Source organism: Myiozetetes cayanensis, unplaced genomic scaffold, assembly GCF_022539395.1.
Source record: "Myiozetetes cayanensis isolate MyiCay16 unplaced genomic scaffold, myiCay2020 scf12, whole genome shotgun sequence".
Classification (NCBI taxonomy): Eukaryota; Metazoa; Chordata; class Aves; order Passeriformes; family Tyrannidae; genus Myiozetetes; species Myiozetetes cayanensis.
Window position 1 is genome coordinate 11,257,068 of NW_026086826.1, and position 17,405 is coordinate 11,274,472.

General features: G+C 43.0%; 1 protein-coding gene across 17 annotated transcripts in view; it reads left to right on the forward strand.

The window, feature by feature from the left end:
• The window catches only part of NFIA (nuclear factor I A), a 353,253-nt gene that overhangs the window by 259,276 nt on the left and 76,572 nt on the right, over positions 1–17,405 (forward strand). For all 17 annotated transcript variants that reach the window (XM_050306547.1, XM_050306545.1, XM_050306546.1 and 14 more), the window contains 3 exons: positions 2,471–2,545; positions 11,837–11,954; positions 14,439–14,566. In XM_050306547.1, coding sequence (XP_050162504.1) covers positions 2,471–2,545; positions 11,837–11,954; positions 14,439–14,566 — 321 coding nt within the window. The remainder of the gene's footprint in view (positions 1–2,470; positions 2,546–11,836; positions 11,955–14,438; positions 14,567–17,405) is intronic.

Consider the following 17,405-nt stretch of genomic DNA (forward strand, 5'->3'; position numbering starts at 1 on the left):
AAGGCTTTAGACTAATTTAAAAAATCAGCCAAATGTGCTACAGTGGCTGTGATTTGGGGTTTTTTTCCTCTCGTATTTGAATTTCACCTTCACTCTTCGTGAGCTAGGAACCTGCCTGAGAAATGCAGGTGGGAGTGGACACCAGAGCAGAGCCAAGATGATACACTGTGAAAAAACAACACGTGACAGATGTTCATGGCATTGCTGGATGCACTTCTGGAAGTTGCTCAGATACTGCCATGATGAGCACAGTGTGAGAAGTTATATAGCATAGACTGGCTTCCCTCCGAAGGGCTCTGCGGAGTAGTAAGCATTCTGGCCCTGATCCAGCAAGGCACTTAAGCATATGCTTAATTTTAGGCACATGAGTGGTTTCAGTGAAGACCTAAGAGAATTATTTTTAATTCACAGATCATTTAATTCAATAGGCAGGTCTGCTGCAGCATATGAAAAGTAGATCTTCATATTAAAAATACTTGGGAAATTGTCGATGAACAAACATTGTGTATGGCCAGCAACCGTTTCTAAAAAGCAGAATGAGGTAGTCATCACCTTTATTATGGGAAAATACAAAGCAGATCAGGCAAAAGCATTCACAGCTATCTGAGAGCCATTTCTCAATTGAAAATAAGGAAAAATAAAAGCTCGTAAGAACATTTATTCATTTGAAGTAGAGAAAAATTTATTCTCTTGATGTAAATAAAAACCTTGTTTGCAGATTGAGGAATTTGTTTGTGTTGAAATTTCAGCATCAATTTCAATATTTTATAGTACATTTATCTACAGCTGGAGCATGACAGATTTGTGTATATTTATATGTTTGTGTACATAATACATATGTATACACACATACACAAGGATGCCCAAAGATATACATATACACAGTTTGAAAACTCATCATTATTGCTGAAGTATAAAAAGATGCCTGATGTAGAAACTTGTCTGGAGTCTGTTAGCTTAGCGACTGCGTTCATCTGGCACCGTGGGCTCCTCACAGAAACAGGGAACTTCTTCTGTGTAGGAGCAGAATTCCATGAGATCTTGGCTGGAGATGAATGGCTTGTCTCTCTCCAGATCTCTCCCAAAACTTTCCTTGACACATTCCCTGACATTCTACCCTCTGTAGTCCTGCACACAGGATGTATTTCTTTTGCATCCTATTCTCCAGGTATAAATGGCAATGGGACATGTTGTATATATTGGGTTTTTTAAGCAACCCCAAAAGAAAGCCAGAGAATCAAATGTGCAGCTTGCATTAGTCCTATTGCTCTGGTCCTTAGAGAAAGGTGAACAGGTATTCCCAGGATGAGCGTGGGTACAATAGAATATATGGAATGTAGGGAAATCGTACTGAGCCTGACAAACAATTAACGATGGAGCAGATGGTGTCCCTGCAAAACATTCAATAATATATGTGTGCGTGCGCCGGAATCAGTGACTCTAAGTAGGACAACCTAAAAAGGTATGGCACTTATCCTGTGGGCAAGTAGGACTTTACAGTTCTTTTAATAATCTCTTTATCCTGCGATTTCTCCTTTGACCCTGATTTCAAAAGCAGGAGGTCAGCCTGGCCGACCAACTGCAGACCTCCCTCTAATTGAAGTCCAGCTCTGTCCCGCGTGAGCTGCCGTACCCCACCCTCGCACTGGGCTGCAGCCCCAGCGCTGCTCCTTTTGTCACTGATCATACCCGTGAAAATTAAATGAACATTTGGTGGTAGGCATGTTTGCAGAGAAGAAGGAAAATACTGTTATGTAAAGTGCAATAGCATTCTGATACCAAGTGTAGAGGCATTCCTTGCACAAGGGAGACGAGTGTGGACGTGTCTGCCCTGATTCCTACAGAGAGTCCACAGCACAAAGTTAACACTTTTCTTACGCTGAGGTTATTTTTCTTTTCAAAGCCTAGTTCAAAACAGTAGAATTTTTTTTTGGTGCGAAAGGCCTTCATTTAAATTTTTTTAACCATCTGCTATTTTAAGATTTCCCTGGTGTAACCTTAGAAAAATGAAGAGTACATCTTTAAATCTTGTTTTGTTTGAATGAATGGGTAGATAATCCTGATCAGATGTTTCTTTAGAGAATAATGTTTAAAACGATTATGGAACTTAGCTGTCCTGTCTGTTTCCTAGGTACAGTATTTTCATTTCAATTGTGAAGTTGTTAGGGGTCATCCAAGGTAACAGTTTATTAAAATAGTCCTCTTTTGTTTCAGATTTCCTGTTGAGATGCTTTAACATGTAAAAATCTCCCTGCTGATGTGTCATGTTAGCTTTCCTAACCTCTAGATAGAAACCACAAAGCAGCCTACATAGCTGTATGACTAGTTACCCACCTACATAAACAATAATTACTGCTAAGTGGGAAATTAGATGTCACATTTTAGGTCTAAATGAAAGTAAAGTATTTGAGAATACTGTCATTAAATGCTTAAAGCTAATCGCAGTTCTCTCACTCTGTTTGTTTTGTAGGACATTTGGGCTTCCAGGACAGTTTTGTCACATCAGGTGTTTTCAGTGTGACTGAGCTAGTAAGAGTCTCACAAAGTAAGTATCATTTTGTGACCGGTTTATGTGGTTTCTGCAATGCCAGTGTTTTTTCTTCAATGCTTACTGTGCCCCTTCCCCAACTGAGAAACAGCGTCTTGAAAATTGAGACTCATTTCTCCCCTGTTCTTGCCAGTGGACAGCGTTTGTGTGCCACATCTTTTAATGGGCAAAAACAAAATAGCAGAATTTTAAACTAAGTTAAAAAAAAAAATTGATTCTGCAAACTTGCATGTGCAAATTGATAAGCTCATCTGGTACTCATATGAAAATGGACAGACTCCATATCAGAGTGCAGATAAATGCCCACAGAAATCAGCTTCCCATGGATCCCTTGGAGGATCCAAGGACTCTAACCAGACCTCTAGAAAGTATCTGATCTGTGCGCATAAGATTGGAAATTTTCTTATGCTGTTTTTTCCACGTTGTGTTCATCCATGTCATGTGTACATGTCTTTGTGTGTGATTTTTGGGGTTGTCCAGTGCAGGGTCAGGAGCTGGAATTTGATGATCCATGTGGGTCCCTTCCAACTCAGGGTGTTCTATGATTCTGGACACCTGCATATTGCTGAAGTCATTAATAATACCAGCAACTGTACCAATTCTAGCCCTGATAATCTCACACATCTTGACTTCACCAGGCCCACATTTTCCATTAACTGTATGGAATTTTGCCTTCTAGAAGGATTTATTTTTTGACCTTTAAAGAATGCTAATGCCCCCAGCATGAATGACACACAGCAGCATGATCATTACAGGCTTGTCAATACTCACTAACAACAGTGAATTAAGAGTACCTGTCACCACCCTGTTCCATTGATCAAAGGTGCATTGATTGTATTTTGCTATGACATAATCCAGATAGTCCAAGGAGAGAGTATGGACAGTGTCTTGCAGACACTACTGCTAAGCCAGGGCTATAGGTGCTGATCCTTTGGGGATCTGAGAAATTCTGCCCTGTGAGGGTGGTGAGGCCCTGGCACAGGTTACCCAGAGAAGCTGTGGCTGCCCCATCCCTGGAAGTATTCAAGGCCTGGTTGGAGCAACCTGGTCTAGTGGAAGTTGTCCCTGCCCACAGCAGGGGGTTGGAACTGGATGATCCTTAAGGTCCCTTCCCACTCAAGCCGGTCTATGATCTTTTGTTCAGCTAGAGCAGGATAACATGATGTTCAGCAATCACCAGTTCCCCAGGTGGACCACTCAGCTGCAGGCCCCTTTAAAATCTTAGGGTGTGCAACCAATCTCTTTAGCACCAACAGTGATAAAAATGGTTCTCTTTGATAGCAGAAATATTTGTTTGTGTACTGGCTCTGAGCATGTAGTTTAAGTCCTTTTGGGGCTGGAATATGACTGGCACAAACCTAGCAGAGAATCTGTGGTTTTGAATCAGAACACAGAGTTTGTGTAAGGATTTTCCTGTTTTATTTCCTCTTTTGGAAAGGCTTACACTGGCTAACACACTGGCTTTATATTAAAAATAGGATGCTACAAGGAAAGCACGGCAAGTGGGAGACACAGGAATGCCAGAGTTATATGCTCTGGAGAGAGATAGAGAGAGAAAAAGCTCGAAGAAAACATTTCTCCTGAGTTTTCTTCTCTGACAACTGGTGGGAATTTTGAGAGAAGGACAAAGTTAAGAGGACTTAGAAGTCAAGAGGAGCTGCTGAGTGCTCAGCACATTTGCAAATCAGTTCACTTACCAAAGTGCTTAACTAGAGGCTTTGGCATCTAACTCACTGTACTGAGTACACAGACTTGCTGGTACCTGCAGCCAGGGTGGACAAACCCAAGTTATCACCAGGCTTTGAACACCTCCGTGTTATGTCACTTTATTTCGGTGTGACGGCACAAGGCTTTTGAAGCCCAAAGGATTCACCCTCCCCCTCTGCAAGGCATCCCACTTCACCACAATCTTATCTGTGCTGTAGGAGCCCTGAACAGCAGAGCTGCCTCTGGACTCTGTCAGTCGTGCTCCATGTGTGCACTTTTTCTAGCTAGGAAAGTGCCCCACTCAGGGCTGGAGCCTTCCCAGCCGCCCCAGCCCCAGTCCCAGCCTCCTCCGGAACTTGGCATTGACCTCGTGAGTGTCATGTTTCATGCTTATTAATTTTCCCTGATACTTTATTGTAACTAAACTAAAACACTGGGTATCAGAAATCCTAGCACTCAACATGTTCTGCAAATTATGAACTGTGTCTGAAATGTTCCCTGTGCTTGCAGTTGAAGTGCACCACCTTCAAGGATGGGGCACCTGCATGCAGGAAGAATACAAACTTTATCAGAAATAAGAAGAAAGGTGTTAGTGGGTAAAAAAAATAAATATATTCAGCTTTTATCTGTTCCAGACACAGGGGTTTGCACTGTTTTTCATGGGCTCTTTAATAATCCTGGGAGGACAAGACCTCAGTTTTATATCCTGTCTACAAGCCAGCACCTCTACCAAAAATAGTGTCCCCAAAGCATATTGGGATATCACTTCAAAACTGACTCAGAGGGAAGAGTGCCAGCAACTGATTTAGCTACACTGCTTTTGATAGCACCCTGGATTTTCCTTGGAGATGCCCCAGACGTACTGACCAGCCGTAACCTTGTTTACTTCATGAGGTCTGAGAAGCCCACAGCCTGACATGCCCTGGCTACCCAGTAGGATATGTTTAGTGTCAAGTCTAGCAGCAAATTCCCAGCAAACTCAGTATGAATTCACATGCTCATATTCAAAGAATTATTTAACATAACAGAGCAACAAAGTGATTGCTGCATATTTGCCTAAATTGGCAGGCAAAGTCTTTTAAAGTTAATATAACCCTTGCTGGGTTGTCTACATGTTCCTGTGTCCTGATTTGAGACCAGTCTTCTTTCCAAAGAGGTTATCTTTGTGTGTATGCCCACTGTCATTTTTCTTTCTAGCTTGCTAAGAATAATATTAATAAAATAATAAAATAATTTTCCCCCAGTTTTAACTGGCCTGTGTCTGCTGTTATGTAAAATTAATCTTACAAAATATTGTTGGTAGCAATTATGTACCAGGTTTATTTAGTAAAGTTCGCAGAGGTCCACATGACAAGGAGTCTCAAGTAAGAGGCAGTTGTCTCCGTCATGCAAATTTGGGGAATGAATTAATCAAGCAAAAGGTCAGCTGTTACTGTTATCTGTCTTACCTATCAGTGCTGATCATCGCACTTTCTGTGAGCTATTGAACAAGTCTAGACTGTGTTGGTAACAGAAACTTGCTTTCTTCAGTCCTATAGATGCAGATTTTCTTTCAAAATGCTGCCCAGCTGCTGAGTCTTGCAGAGCCCAGTAAAACAGAGAAAATAGATGTGCATCTGAAAAACAAAGACTCCTCTCCAGCCCATCTGATGTGGGTGTTGCAGATCATGCTGTCAGCTCTCCTGCATTATTAGCAGGCAGAGGGTGTGAGCTCAGCTCTAAGTGTTGTCTGTCACCCCAGATACTGAGGACACCCCTCTAGATAACAGAGACTTCATTCTTCCCTCACTGGAGAGGTCTGTGCTGACAACAAAAGGCTCAGAGGCAGAAGCGTTGGAGATGTACGGGTCTGGGAACTGACAGCCAGCTGTTGGCCAAGTGAAACCTTCTCCTTTTCTCCCCTTGTTAGGAAAATATTCCACTGGCTGTGGGCAGATATCTACAGGGCACTGGAAAAGACCCTCTGCAGAAAGTGCTGGCAGAGGGGTGGCTGTGGTGCCAAGTGTACGGTCCCCTTCTCTTGGCAGGAGCTGGGAGGTCGTGGCAGGCTAGAGCAGGGAGAAAGGCATGGGGAACAAATTTCCCTCTTGGCTTTGAGTCTGCACCACGTGCTCTTGTACAGAGAGAGCTGCTGGGAAGATCTCCTCCCTTGGAGGTCCTTCAAGCAGCCAGATAAACTGCACTGCCCAGGATGTGAAGAAAGATTTAGGATTTATGAACATTCGCTAGAGCCAAATCAAACATATTTGTTTGGTGGTGTGTTATTTGTCAAAATGACATCATTCTTCATGCTGATAAACAAGGGAGTTCTGACTGCACCCTGGACTGAAAATGCCACGCGATGAGGTTTAACGTGTTGGCTGTGTGCAGTGAGGAGCAAGTGGGGTGACTTTTAATCCTTCTAATGAACCAGTGGCGCCATAAGCACACAAACGTACCTGCAATTGCTTACTGCTCCTGTATAAACACAGAAATGGTCCAGCTATTTATCCCTGAAACACTTACACTAATTCCACAGGTAAGAGGTGCTTCCGTGGCCAAGACATAGTGGAAAGCTCAGGATCTTGCCACACCAATGCCAGGCTTTGTTCATGACAGCTGTCAGGGTGGAGGAAGGGGCTGAAACTGTCCTTGTGGTGAGGGCAAGAGCTGGGAATGAGAGTGATTGCCAGTGCTCCAGGCAGTCTGTGGGTGTGACAGAGGTAACACATCTTCCTCATGCCACTCATCCAGCGGCAGCTAAAACAAACTGCAGGGAAAGTCCTATGAACCCCAGCATGTCCTGGATGCCTGGGGCAAGGTGTGAGGTGCCTGGCTCTTGTTGTGGATCTGGGCCAGGCAGGTGGATGCCTTCCCTGTAGCCCAGGAGAGGAGGAGAGGTTCTAGTCCTCCTTCGCCTCACAGAGCACATGTGGGAGAGCCGGGTGTGATAAACCAGCTCTCTCTGAACAGCAGCCTCTATGTTTTCTGCTGTACTAAGCATTACGCTAGTGAAGGCAGTTAAAGTCAGCAGCATGAAAATTAACATTTAAAAAGATACTCTATATTCCTTAGCAAAGCACTGCTATCCAAAACTCACTGTGTGGGCTTGGGTATGAGAGGAAGAAAAAAAGATTAAAATAAAAAATAGACTGCAGGCATAGAGTGAACAGTTGCCGTGACCTTGCCTTTTGTATGCCATTACACAATTCAATGGCAGTCCACTCAAACCTTGCTCTCGATCAATATCCTATTAAAGCAGCACAAAAAGTCTCTATAAACTTAGTGGTTAGCTATGTTTATAAATGGAACTCAGCATAATTAGATGGTCAATAGCAGGCTGTACTTGTAATTTTAAAATGAACATCACACATTTCATATCTGTTGTATTCGGCAAGACCTCTTTGAATCTAATGATACAGTGTGGAGGAAACAAAGGCCCTGGGGGGAAAAAAAAAAAAAAAGCAACCCAGCTCCCCTTTCCTCTCAGCAGCAGCACAAATGTGTTTCCCTTTGTTTATGGAGTCACAACACAGGAAAAAGTTTATTAGTCAAATGTCATGTTTCTCCCATTTAACCTTAAACACATTATCACTTCACTGCAGTGTTACACATGTAATGATCTTAGTCACATCCCAGCCCCTCTGTAAAAATAAATACATAATAATGGAAAAAAAGGAGAAACTAAATATTAAGGTGGCTAAAAGAAAGTGCCATATTCCAAGGGAGACAAATGCCAACTTGGCTGGTTTTATTTAGTGGGTTTCCTGTTCTGTAATTCAATAAATTTTTCAAAATAAATATTCAAATTGGGTTAAGTCAGAGGGCTTTTTCTTAGTTTCTCTCTTATTTTACTTGACATTTGGGGTGAGGAGCTGAGCTGACACACTGGCAGTGGAGGGAGCTGGCTGGCAGCAGGGAGATGCTGTGCTGCATCCCAGGAGTAGCATAGTGTGCAGGCAGAGGTACCCACCTTCCTCCTCCTCCTTTTGTGCAAACTACCTGCTCCTGCCCCTTTGAGCGTGTCCCATCTTCACAGGGAATTTTTTGTGATGCCAGCAGCTGAAATGGGAGCTGTAGGCTGGTTGCTCAGAGTTCTGGGTCAGGTAGCAACTCAAGGCCAGTATGGAGGTGGAGAATTTTGTTTTGACTCACAACAGCAGTTTCTGACAACCTTTCCTGTTTAGGAGATGTTCCTGAGATGTCAGAAGGTCACTTTGCATTTCTTACAGGGGGAAATGGTGTGTTTTTAATGTTGCTGCCTGGAGTTTGTGCAGGCTGCAGCATGGAAAAGCCTGTTGCGGTGGAGCACAGCTCCCAACCATGCTGCTGCTTTGTGTGGGGCCAGAGCATGTTCCTGGGGCACAGGGACAGGGATAGGAAGGTTATATGGTGGATTGTCAGATGCTACAATAAGAAGGTTTAATTTTGACAGAGTTTTGACACAGTTTACACCACTTGGATCCCTTTGCTTACTCTCCAGAGCTGCTGCCTTTCCTCGGAATCATAGAATCTTGGAATGGTTTGAGTTGGAAAGGACCTCACAGCTAATCTAGCTCCAACCTCCTGCCATGGGCAGGGACACCTTCCACTATCCCAGGTTGCTCCGAGCCCCATCCAACTTGGCCTTGGACACTTCCAGGGATGGGACAGCCACAGCTTCTCTCTGCCACCCATGCACAGAAATCTTGCAAATAAATACAAGTGGCCCCTTCTCACCAGCTCTCTGACCTGTGAGAGGTGGACAGTGCCCAAAGGCAGTGTGAAAAGCCTTCCTGCTCTATTTGGAGCAGGCTCAGGTGCCTCCTGCGTGGGCTGGCTGCTCCATGCCCATTCTTGTGGCACATTGCACTGCAAAACACAGGGATGAGTAATGTAGGCAGGTGCCAGGCAGGAAGTTGCAACCAAATTCCATCTGGGAAGGGGAGTTGAAGACTTGACCTTCTGCCATGCAGATGAAAATCATTAACCCCTTCCTGATGGTCTCAGGGTAGACTCTACATGTCAGGGTAGCTCTGTACATCAGCACATGGCAGGAGAAGGGATTTTGGAACAGCTCAGCTATGTGCAACCTTTGCCACAGCACTTCTGTGGCCAGAGACCTTGAGCAGGGTGGTGGGTCCTGTGCAAGGATGCCAATGGGTTCAGGTACTGGCCTCCACAGCCATGCCAGGTACTTTAACCTCTGCTGATGTATATTAGAGGTGGGTTATGTTCTTTAACCCTCTGTTTGCAAACTGGCTCTTGAGTGTGGCAAGGTGTTTTGGCCAGTGACCAGCAAAGCATCCTTCATGTTTGCTACCCCTGTGTGGTCAACCCTTTCTACTTTGCACTGAGTTTACACAGCATTAACAATACAATGTTCCTCTCCCACCCCTGCTCTGGACACACATTCCATTTTCCTGTAGGGCCAACTGAAAAAATACCCAGGATTTGGAGAGAGGGCAATAAACACAGGTGGTGAGAGAAAGAAGAAAAGCGTTACCCACATATCAGTTTTTCTTTCATATCTCCTTGGAATAAAACTGTTTCATAAATCTGGCAATGCCCAGAAAGAAATGGTGCTTTCATTGAGTGCTTGGCTTTTTATATTCCTGTTTGGAAAACAGTATTCTTATCCTGTAAGTTGGGCTTTGGGAGGTAGAGGGTGCAAAGGAATTGCTCAGGAAAGGATTTGCAGAGCACAGATCTGTTTGGCAAAGAAGTTGCTGAAAACTGTGGAGTAGATGCTGCAGAGAGTACCTTTATGATTGATTTCCATTCAAGTCAGACTGACTGCAGTGTGGTCATTTTTCTAACCCATAACTGCACACACTGCAGCAGCCTGCTATCTGCAGGGTGTCTGAATTATAGCAGTCCATGTCCCTGTTACCTTTTACACAAATTACTTACACCGGTTTCTTTTTCCATGCAAATTCATCAGTTTTACAGTCTCTTGTAGATGCTGTCAGGAAACTGTTGGAGAAAGCACAAATTGATAAAACAAGTTAATTTTACTGTGCTTAATTTTTCTTTCTCTGTGTTAACACACCCTCTCATATACCCAGTGTGGAGGAAGCGTATGATAGTTAAGAGAAGATAACAAAGGATTTGAGTGTTGTCATTATAAATTACTTCCCAACTTAATTCCTTTTGATGATCATTCCAGATTTTCTCGAATTTTAATGGTGATGTGTATTTTCCGTCCCTATGCTTTTAAAAGTCCGTGGCTATCCAGGCTGTTCCCTTTCTGTCTCAGTGACATTCTTAAAAGATCCTTGCCAAACAACAACTAATTGTCTTGTGGGGATGATGAGGCAGCTGCAAAGCTACATTATTCCTCTGTCAAATTTGACATTGTGAGCTCCTTAAGACTTAGGGTGAAAAACTGGCCCCGCTACAGTCAATGGCAGCACTCCCAGCCCAGACATGTTAGCTGGGTGATAGGAGCTATCCTGTCTTCATTTCCTCACTCCTGCCCCGTCGGACTGAAAGATTTTTTCATGTTTGAAAATGGGCCAGATTCTCAGACCAAAGATTAAACTTGGCTCAGCATCCCTGTGTGGCACTGAGACTGCTTCGCCTTTGTGGCTGTGAATCAGGGCTCCCAGGCAATACAGCCCAGGCCAAGCTTGTGCATTTTATTGTGCAGGACATCCTTTTTCAGATGGCTCTGAAATGTGAGAGAAAATCATGATCTGTAATTGTCAGCTCCCAAAGATGTATTGTCCTGTAAACCGCACTGGAACGGTGACAGTGGATATAGTACCATTTGCTGTATAGTGGCATTTCTGCATGAAATTCATTCTCTGTTCACTTTAACATTAAGCTGCTCTGTTCCTTGTCTGTTCCCAGAAGAATACAGCACATGGCTTGTGCCTGAAAACTTTAGGGTGTGTAGGAATTCATTGTGTTTAGTGTAAAGCCAAAGCTCTAGGACAGAGAAATTGCAGGTATTCATATCCCTTACAATAAAACTTCAGGGACGGTGATGAGAGGTGAACACTGGAAGCTCACTGCTGGATAAAACTTTCTGGGAGTCATATGTCTCTAGTTCTGATTTAGCTGGAGAAGAGACCAGAGAAAAAATCACATGCTCTCAGGTACAAAAGAACTCAGATTTCTAATCTGATTTTGAAACTTCTGTGCATGAAGACGTACATCACGTATACCCCAAAGGTCCTGAGGTGTGTATTTCTCTGCCTATGCAGCTTACAGATCCTGCCAAGCATACGACAGGGATGATGCAGCCTATCTGTAACTGTGCCAACAGATTCAGTGTTGTCCTAAAAGCAACAAGTTTCATTAAATGTTAGATTGATACTAATACAAAAGCAGTGCTTAAAGAAATTAGTGCCAAAATTGTTTAATTTTTTTATTTTAAAACAAGTAGCTTTGGAGGTATGCAAAGAAGAGTGTATGTCATTGAACATTGTATTCTTGATAAAATTTCCATCTTCTCGATCGTAACGGCAGTTACCATTAGCATTTCATAATTTCCATGTCCCACCTGTTCTCATTGTGAAACTAAACACTCTCATGAGGAAGAAGAAAGTGATTTTCAAGTGCAATTCATACCATATTCACATGACTTACTGACTGCAATCTCTTTTGTTTCCCCAGCACCGATAGCTGCAGGAACAGGCCCTAATTTCTCCCTCTCAGATTTGGAAAGTTCTTCATACTACAGCATGAGCCCAGGAGCAATGAGGAGGTCTTTACCTAGCACATCCTCTACCAGGTAATTTAATCTCTGCCTACTACCAGGTTCCTTGGAAACCCAGGCCAGCATCATTACTCATCTGGGAAAGTAACCATTAAATTCTTTGACAAGCTGTTTGGGTGCCTCACGATGTGGAGCTGTTTCAGATTCACAGAGTTGAATGTTCAGCTGCATTGCTGTTAAAGTTCTTTTTACATGTAGAAACCTCAAAGAAAAACTGTTGCATTGGCTTGTGTAACTTCTGGCTTGTATCTGTGTGTCAGGAGAAGTTCCACTGGAATTGTTAAGTTTCAGCTGTGGCAGAAGAGAATTTGGAGAATATTGAGATGTGAGGAAAGTCTTAAGATAGACTTACACGTATTCTTTATTGCAAAAAGTGTTACCTGTGAGATTAACATCATTTTAGGACCTTGGCCTATAAAACATTCTAGTTTTCATAAAACATTTAGAAATTTGTGACTCAGCCTTTGGAAAACTGAATTGTTAATGCAGATGACTACCCAGGCTGATTTTGATTTTGGGTTAGATGCCAACTATCAAACAAGGATGTTTTTTATTTTTTACCTTTCCCTTTAATCATCCATGAGATTAGATTTATAAACAAGCCCAGTCACTCGAGTAGTCTTGAACACTATTAAGGAACCAGATTGATTTTTTTTTTCCCCACAGCCAAAATAGATCACTTATTTCAAAGACATGACAAGAAAGTCTAAACTCCAGCCCAATGTTCTTTTACACTTTTGTCTCAGCCTGCAGTGCTACCAGCTTTGCAGTAAACATGTACACATGTAAAAAATCTCAATAGTTTGAATATAGTTGTTGTTTTTATTTAAAAAATAATAATGTTTAATGAGAGGCTTTTAGCAATAACTTCTTACAGTTTGCAGTGATTGAAAGAACATTCTACTTCTTGCAGTTAGTGTGCATGTTATGAAGCTTGGTGACTAGAATTCCCATTACACATCAATTAAAAACTTGGTGCTGTTTCTTTTTTGCCTGTAAACTGTGTAGCCTACAGCGCTCATCATTAGCACCATTCTCAGGTAGAATTTACTGGTGATTCCAGAAGCAAAAGTGAGGTTATTAATGTTACTTAAGAGCTCAGTTGTTGCTCCTCTATTCTTCTGCAAATAGCTACCACTGATAAGGAGCTAATTATAAACAGCATGGGTAGTTAATAACTTGGTAATATGTTTGTTTTCCTCTCATTAGGCTGTTCCCAGTCAGAAAAAAAAAATTCTTTAAATACACAGACTCAGCAGAATTATCAGGCAGTAATTATATTGTATGCACACAATTTCCCCTATTGACACATAACAATTCTCTAAATTAAGGAATGGCCAAACCTGCATTCCACACATACCATAAGACTTATTCTTCCTGTTTCTCACCAACTGATTTTGCAAACCCGCCAACTCCTACCTGTGCATAGCTTCGGGTGGGGAGGCTGCAAGTTCTAAACCAATAGGAATTGCAGTGGAAGATTTTATGTCTGTTAAATATGTTCCCCCTACACAGAGGAGCCTGTTCTTGAATGCCTTAAATCTTAATAGAATACAGATTTGGGGGAAAAAAAGTGAACTGATCCAGGCTTGGAAAAGTACTTAGAAGAGAAATTCTCAGTAATGTCCCCACGCAGTCTGTACAACTCATTATGGAAAACAGAGCCAAGCTGAGTGTCTTTGGCTCTGGGATCCTCTCCCTGCAGAACTGCTGGAGCCAGTGGCCACTAGAGACCACTGAAAGGGCCCTTCTGTGTCCTGAGCTTTTGGCAAGGGAGGTGTGATATAGCACAGGGGATCCTTTAATGCTGACACTGGCCAGAGATACCTGTTGGAGGCTTTCTGTGCTTACTGGCACTCAGCTCCAGAGTCAAATGCTTATTCTTGTAGGATAACATGAACACTTGAACCAAATATGGATTCTTCCATCATTCGGTTGTCTGCATTTCTTCTTATGTGTAATGTGGATTAATATAAAAGGTTGAAAATAGAAGTTTGAACTGATAAACAATTTGCTTTCAGAATAAGCTGTGAAAAAATCTGAGGAATAAAATAAGTCTTGTGTATCAGCACTGTATTCTTTCCAGTTAAAAAAATCACACAATGTAAATTAAATTATTGCCTTTTCATTGACCTTTGTGTACTTTTAAAATGTCCTATTTTTGGAGCTGTAAAAATTTAAATGTCAAAGTATCTTCTAGTTAAGCTAGCACATGTTTAGAGGTTCAGTCTGGACACTGTGAAAGGTTGTTTTGTATCTCACTGGAGCTTAGTCATTGGATAGGAAGCAAATCAGAAACAAAAAGTGGATGCTGAGAGGTTGGGTGGGTAGGATGTCTCTGCAGGATTCACACCTTCCCCTTCCCAGGGCCTTAAATCTGTTATAGCTTCCATAACCAAGTGAGTCTGAAGCGGGGCTAGCAAGATATGTTCCAACAGAAATGCCACGGCTCCTTTTCCATACAGATTTGACCTTTATTCTGTGTTTTTGCTTTCTCAGCTCTACAAAACGTCTCAAGTCTGTGGAGGATGAGATGGACAGTCCTGGTGAGGAGCCATTCTATACAAGCCAAGGGCGCTCTCCAGGCAGTGGCAGCCAGTCAAGCGGATGGCATGAAGTGGAGCCAGGTAAGACATGGCTCTCCAGAGCCCGAGATCTTCATCTTCACTTGCTCTGTTTTGTTATCAGAATGCTGTGTAGAGAGGTGATCAGTTCTAGGCATCTTGTAAATTCTGGGAAACAGTCAGTCTAATGAAAATATGGTAGTGGTTTTATTGCTCCTGCAGCTGTGAATGTTTCTGTAGTGTGTCACTTCTGTGTTTTGGCCAAATATCTGAAGTATTTAAATAATGCAGCAAAAGATAGGCGGTCTTTTTTCTGTCAAAATGTCCAGATTCAATTGTGGGATAGCTTTTTTTAGCAAAAAGCAGTACCTGTCTGGGCTGTGGCCCATCAGTTATGCTGCTTAAATAAATATCCCTAAACTTATATAAGGTAGAAGGACTTTTCAAGCATTATACAACACTTGAGCTCACTTAGTAATGACTTTTAAGAGACTTACAGAAGGAGTTGTTTTATTAATCTGTAATGCTGTGAAGTGTGATTGGAGGCTTCATATCAAAATAGATATCACTGGGTGCTACACTTCAGAAGGTTGAGGAAGCAGCTCTTCGGTCTCTCAGTTAATTTTTGTGTGTGATCTTTCTTGTTGATCATTTTTTGGGGGTTATGTTACGTTACATACTTAACTGTTCATTGATCACTTATCCTGAGATCATCTGGGTGCTTAATACTATTGGAAATATTTTTCTGGGTCAGTACTACATGTATAGGTGAAGTTAATACCTCGGTGTTGCTTACAGATAAATAATCAAGTATTTATTGCCAATAAAAATATCAGAAGTCTTATTTGTTAGAGGAAGGCAAGCAGTGCCTTCATCTCCAGCCTCCCATGGTTTGAGAAGGTCCTCTCTAAGTGCAAAAGATCTTTCGCAATAGGTATTTTTTGTCTTTCATGTTTGTTTGGATTTAAAGTAGTTTGGGTTTGGTTTGTTTGGAAACAACACATGCTTGTCCAGGGCACTGTGTATAATGAACTGTACAGCACAGAAAAGTAAATTCGACCTGAACAGCATTAAAATCAGTTCTGTGGGCACTTGGCCAACCACCTATATCCTTCATCATGTAGGAAACATACCCACAGCTTTCTCTGGAGACCCTGTCAAACAGCTGTCCTTTACAGCATGCCCAGAAAGTCACCAAATTTGGGCTATTCCAGACTGGGAGGGGACTTATTCCTGTGCCTGGGAGCCCTTGGAGGATCCCCTGCCAGCTGCCCTCTCTGCTCTAATGAGGAGGAGCCAGCTTGTGGGCTCTTATTGACTGCAGATGTGGCACTTTGGCAGGAGGAGAGGGTGGACCTGCAGGCAGACAAGTGCCAGGCTCCCCGTGACTGCCTTGCCACTGCTGTCCCCAGGGCTCTGGTGTTTGTAGTGAGGTGTCCTGCTCTGTAGGCACCAGGGGCTGTTTCCTCCATCAGCTCCAGGTTCCAGATGATGTAAGGCAGAGCTTCACCTGGTACTAAACCAGTCTGCTCATGGAGCGGCAAAAACACGCTCAGAAGCTCAGTGCCCAGTGAAAGGGAGAGATCACAACCTCCTGTGCAGACACAGATGGCTAAAAGCTGACTGGGTCACTGCTTCTACATCATTGTCAGACGAGGGGACAGCTCCCCCCAAAGTTGGGGTACTCTTTGTTAGTGACAAATGTTCTCCATTTGTGCAACAGCCAGAAGTTGGCTATTAATTTTGCTGTCACCTCTGGTGGTTTTGCCCACGTGTGGTCATTACCTCTGGTTCATCCAGGTCCTAGCTAGATGGTGGCACTGAGCTGCTGAGCTGAGCAAGAGAAGTGCCTAAAGCCTTACACCTCTGAAGCACCTGCACCACCTTGGCTCCATTGGGTGGCCATTGTGAAGAAGCACAGCTACCCACGTCAAACTTCCTGAGACGCTCAGAAAGGCAAGGACAAGTCAGGGGACAGAAGGTTCTTCCTTCTTGATGACCTTCCTCACTCATTATAGAAAAATCCCAGATTCTGCTTAGTCTTACCCGTAAAATGGCAGACAATCACCTTGTAGCATCAGGGACTCTAGCCAGGTACCAACTCGATATAGCTCAGATTCACCAAGCCATCTATCACTGTCACAGCTATGAAGAAAAAGAGCTTTATCCTGCCCATGTGGGATGCACTTTCAAGCCACCCTTGTGCTATATCCACACAGCCCCACCCCAGTGCTTCTGCCATGGCTTTCCAGCAGCCTGTCCTCTGAATTCATTGCCTCAGCTTCTCTGTAAAACAGGGTCACTGCAAGAGCACGACTGACAGAGAGATTACCTGAAGAGCCACAGCTCATTGGTGGTGAAGGACAAAACAGTACTGAAGTGTCCTTGCACGCCAACACAGCAGTGGTGTGTCACTGGCACGAGGTGCCCCTCCAGGGGACATATGCTGCTGTGGTCTGTGCACAGACATGTTGCCTGGGTCTGATACTAACGTGTGGCCCTTTGTGTTCCACATGGGTATTTCATCTCTAGAAGTGTAAAATGTTTTGTGAGTCTTCACTGGGGCATCTGCCTAGCAAATAAATTGGTCCCCTAAAAGCTGTACAAGTGATGTTAACATTTCCTATTATCCAATGGTTTGCCACGGCATTCGTCTCTGAGAGGGAGCTTTGGAGTCTGGACCTGTTTCAGATCCATCCTTTCTGATGTCTTTATTTATATAAAAAGGCCTTGCCATTTATTTAACCTACAATCAAAATGGTGGCACAGTTCTAACATGGAATAATCTCTGAGCTTCAGTGTTTTGGGTTTTTTCTCAGCGAAATTTGCAGTAGAAGTTTGAAGACTAAACCCATCTTTTTGTTTGACTTGGCATTTCTTCCATGCAATTCATTTTATGCTG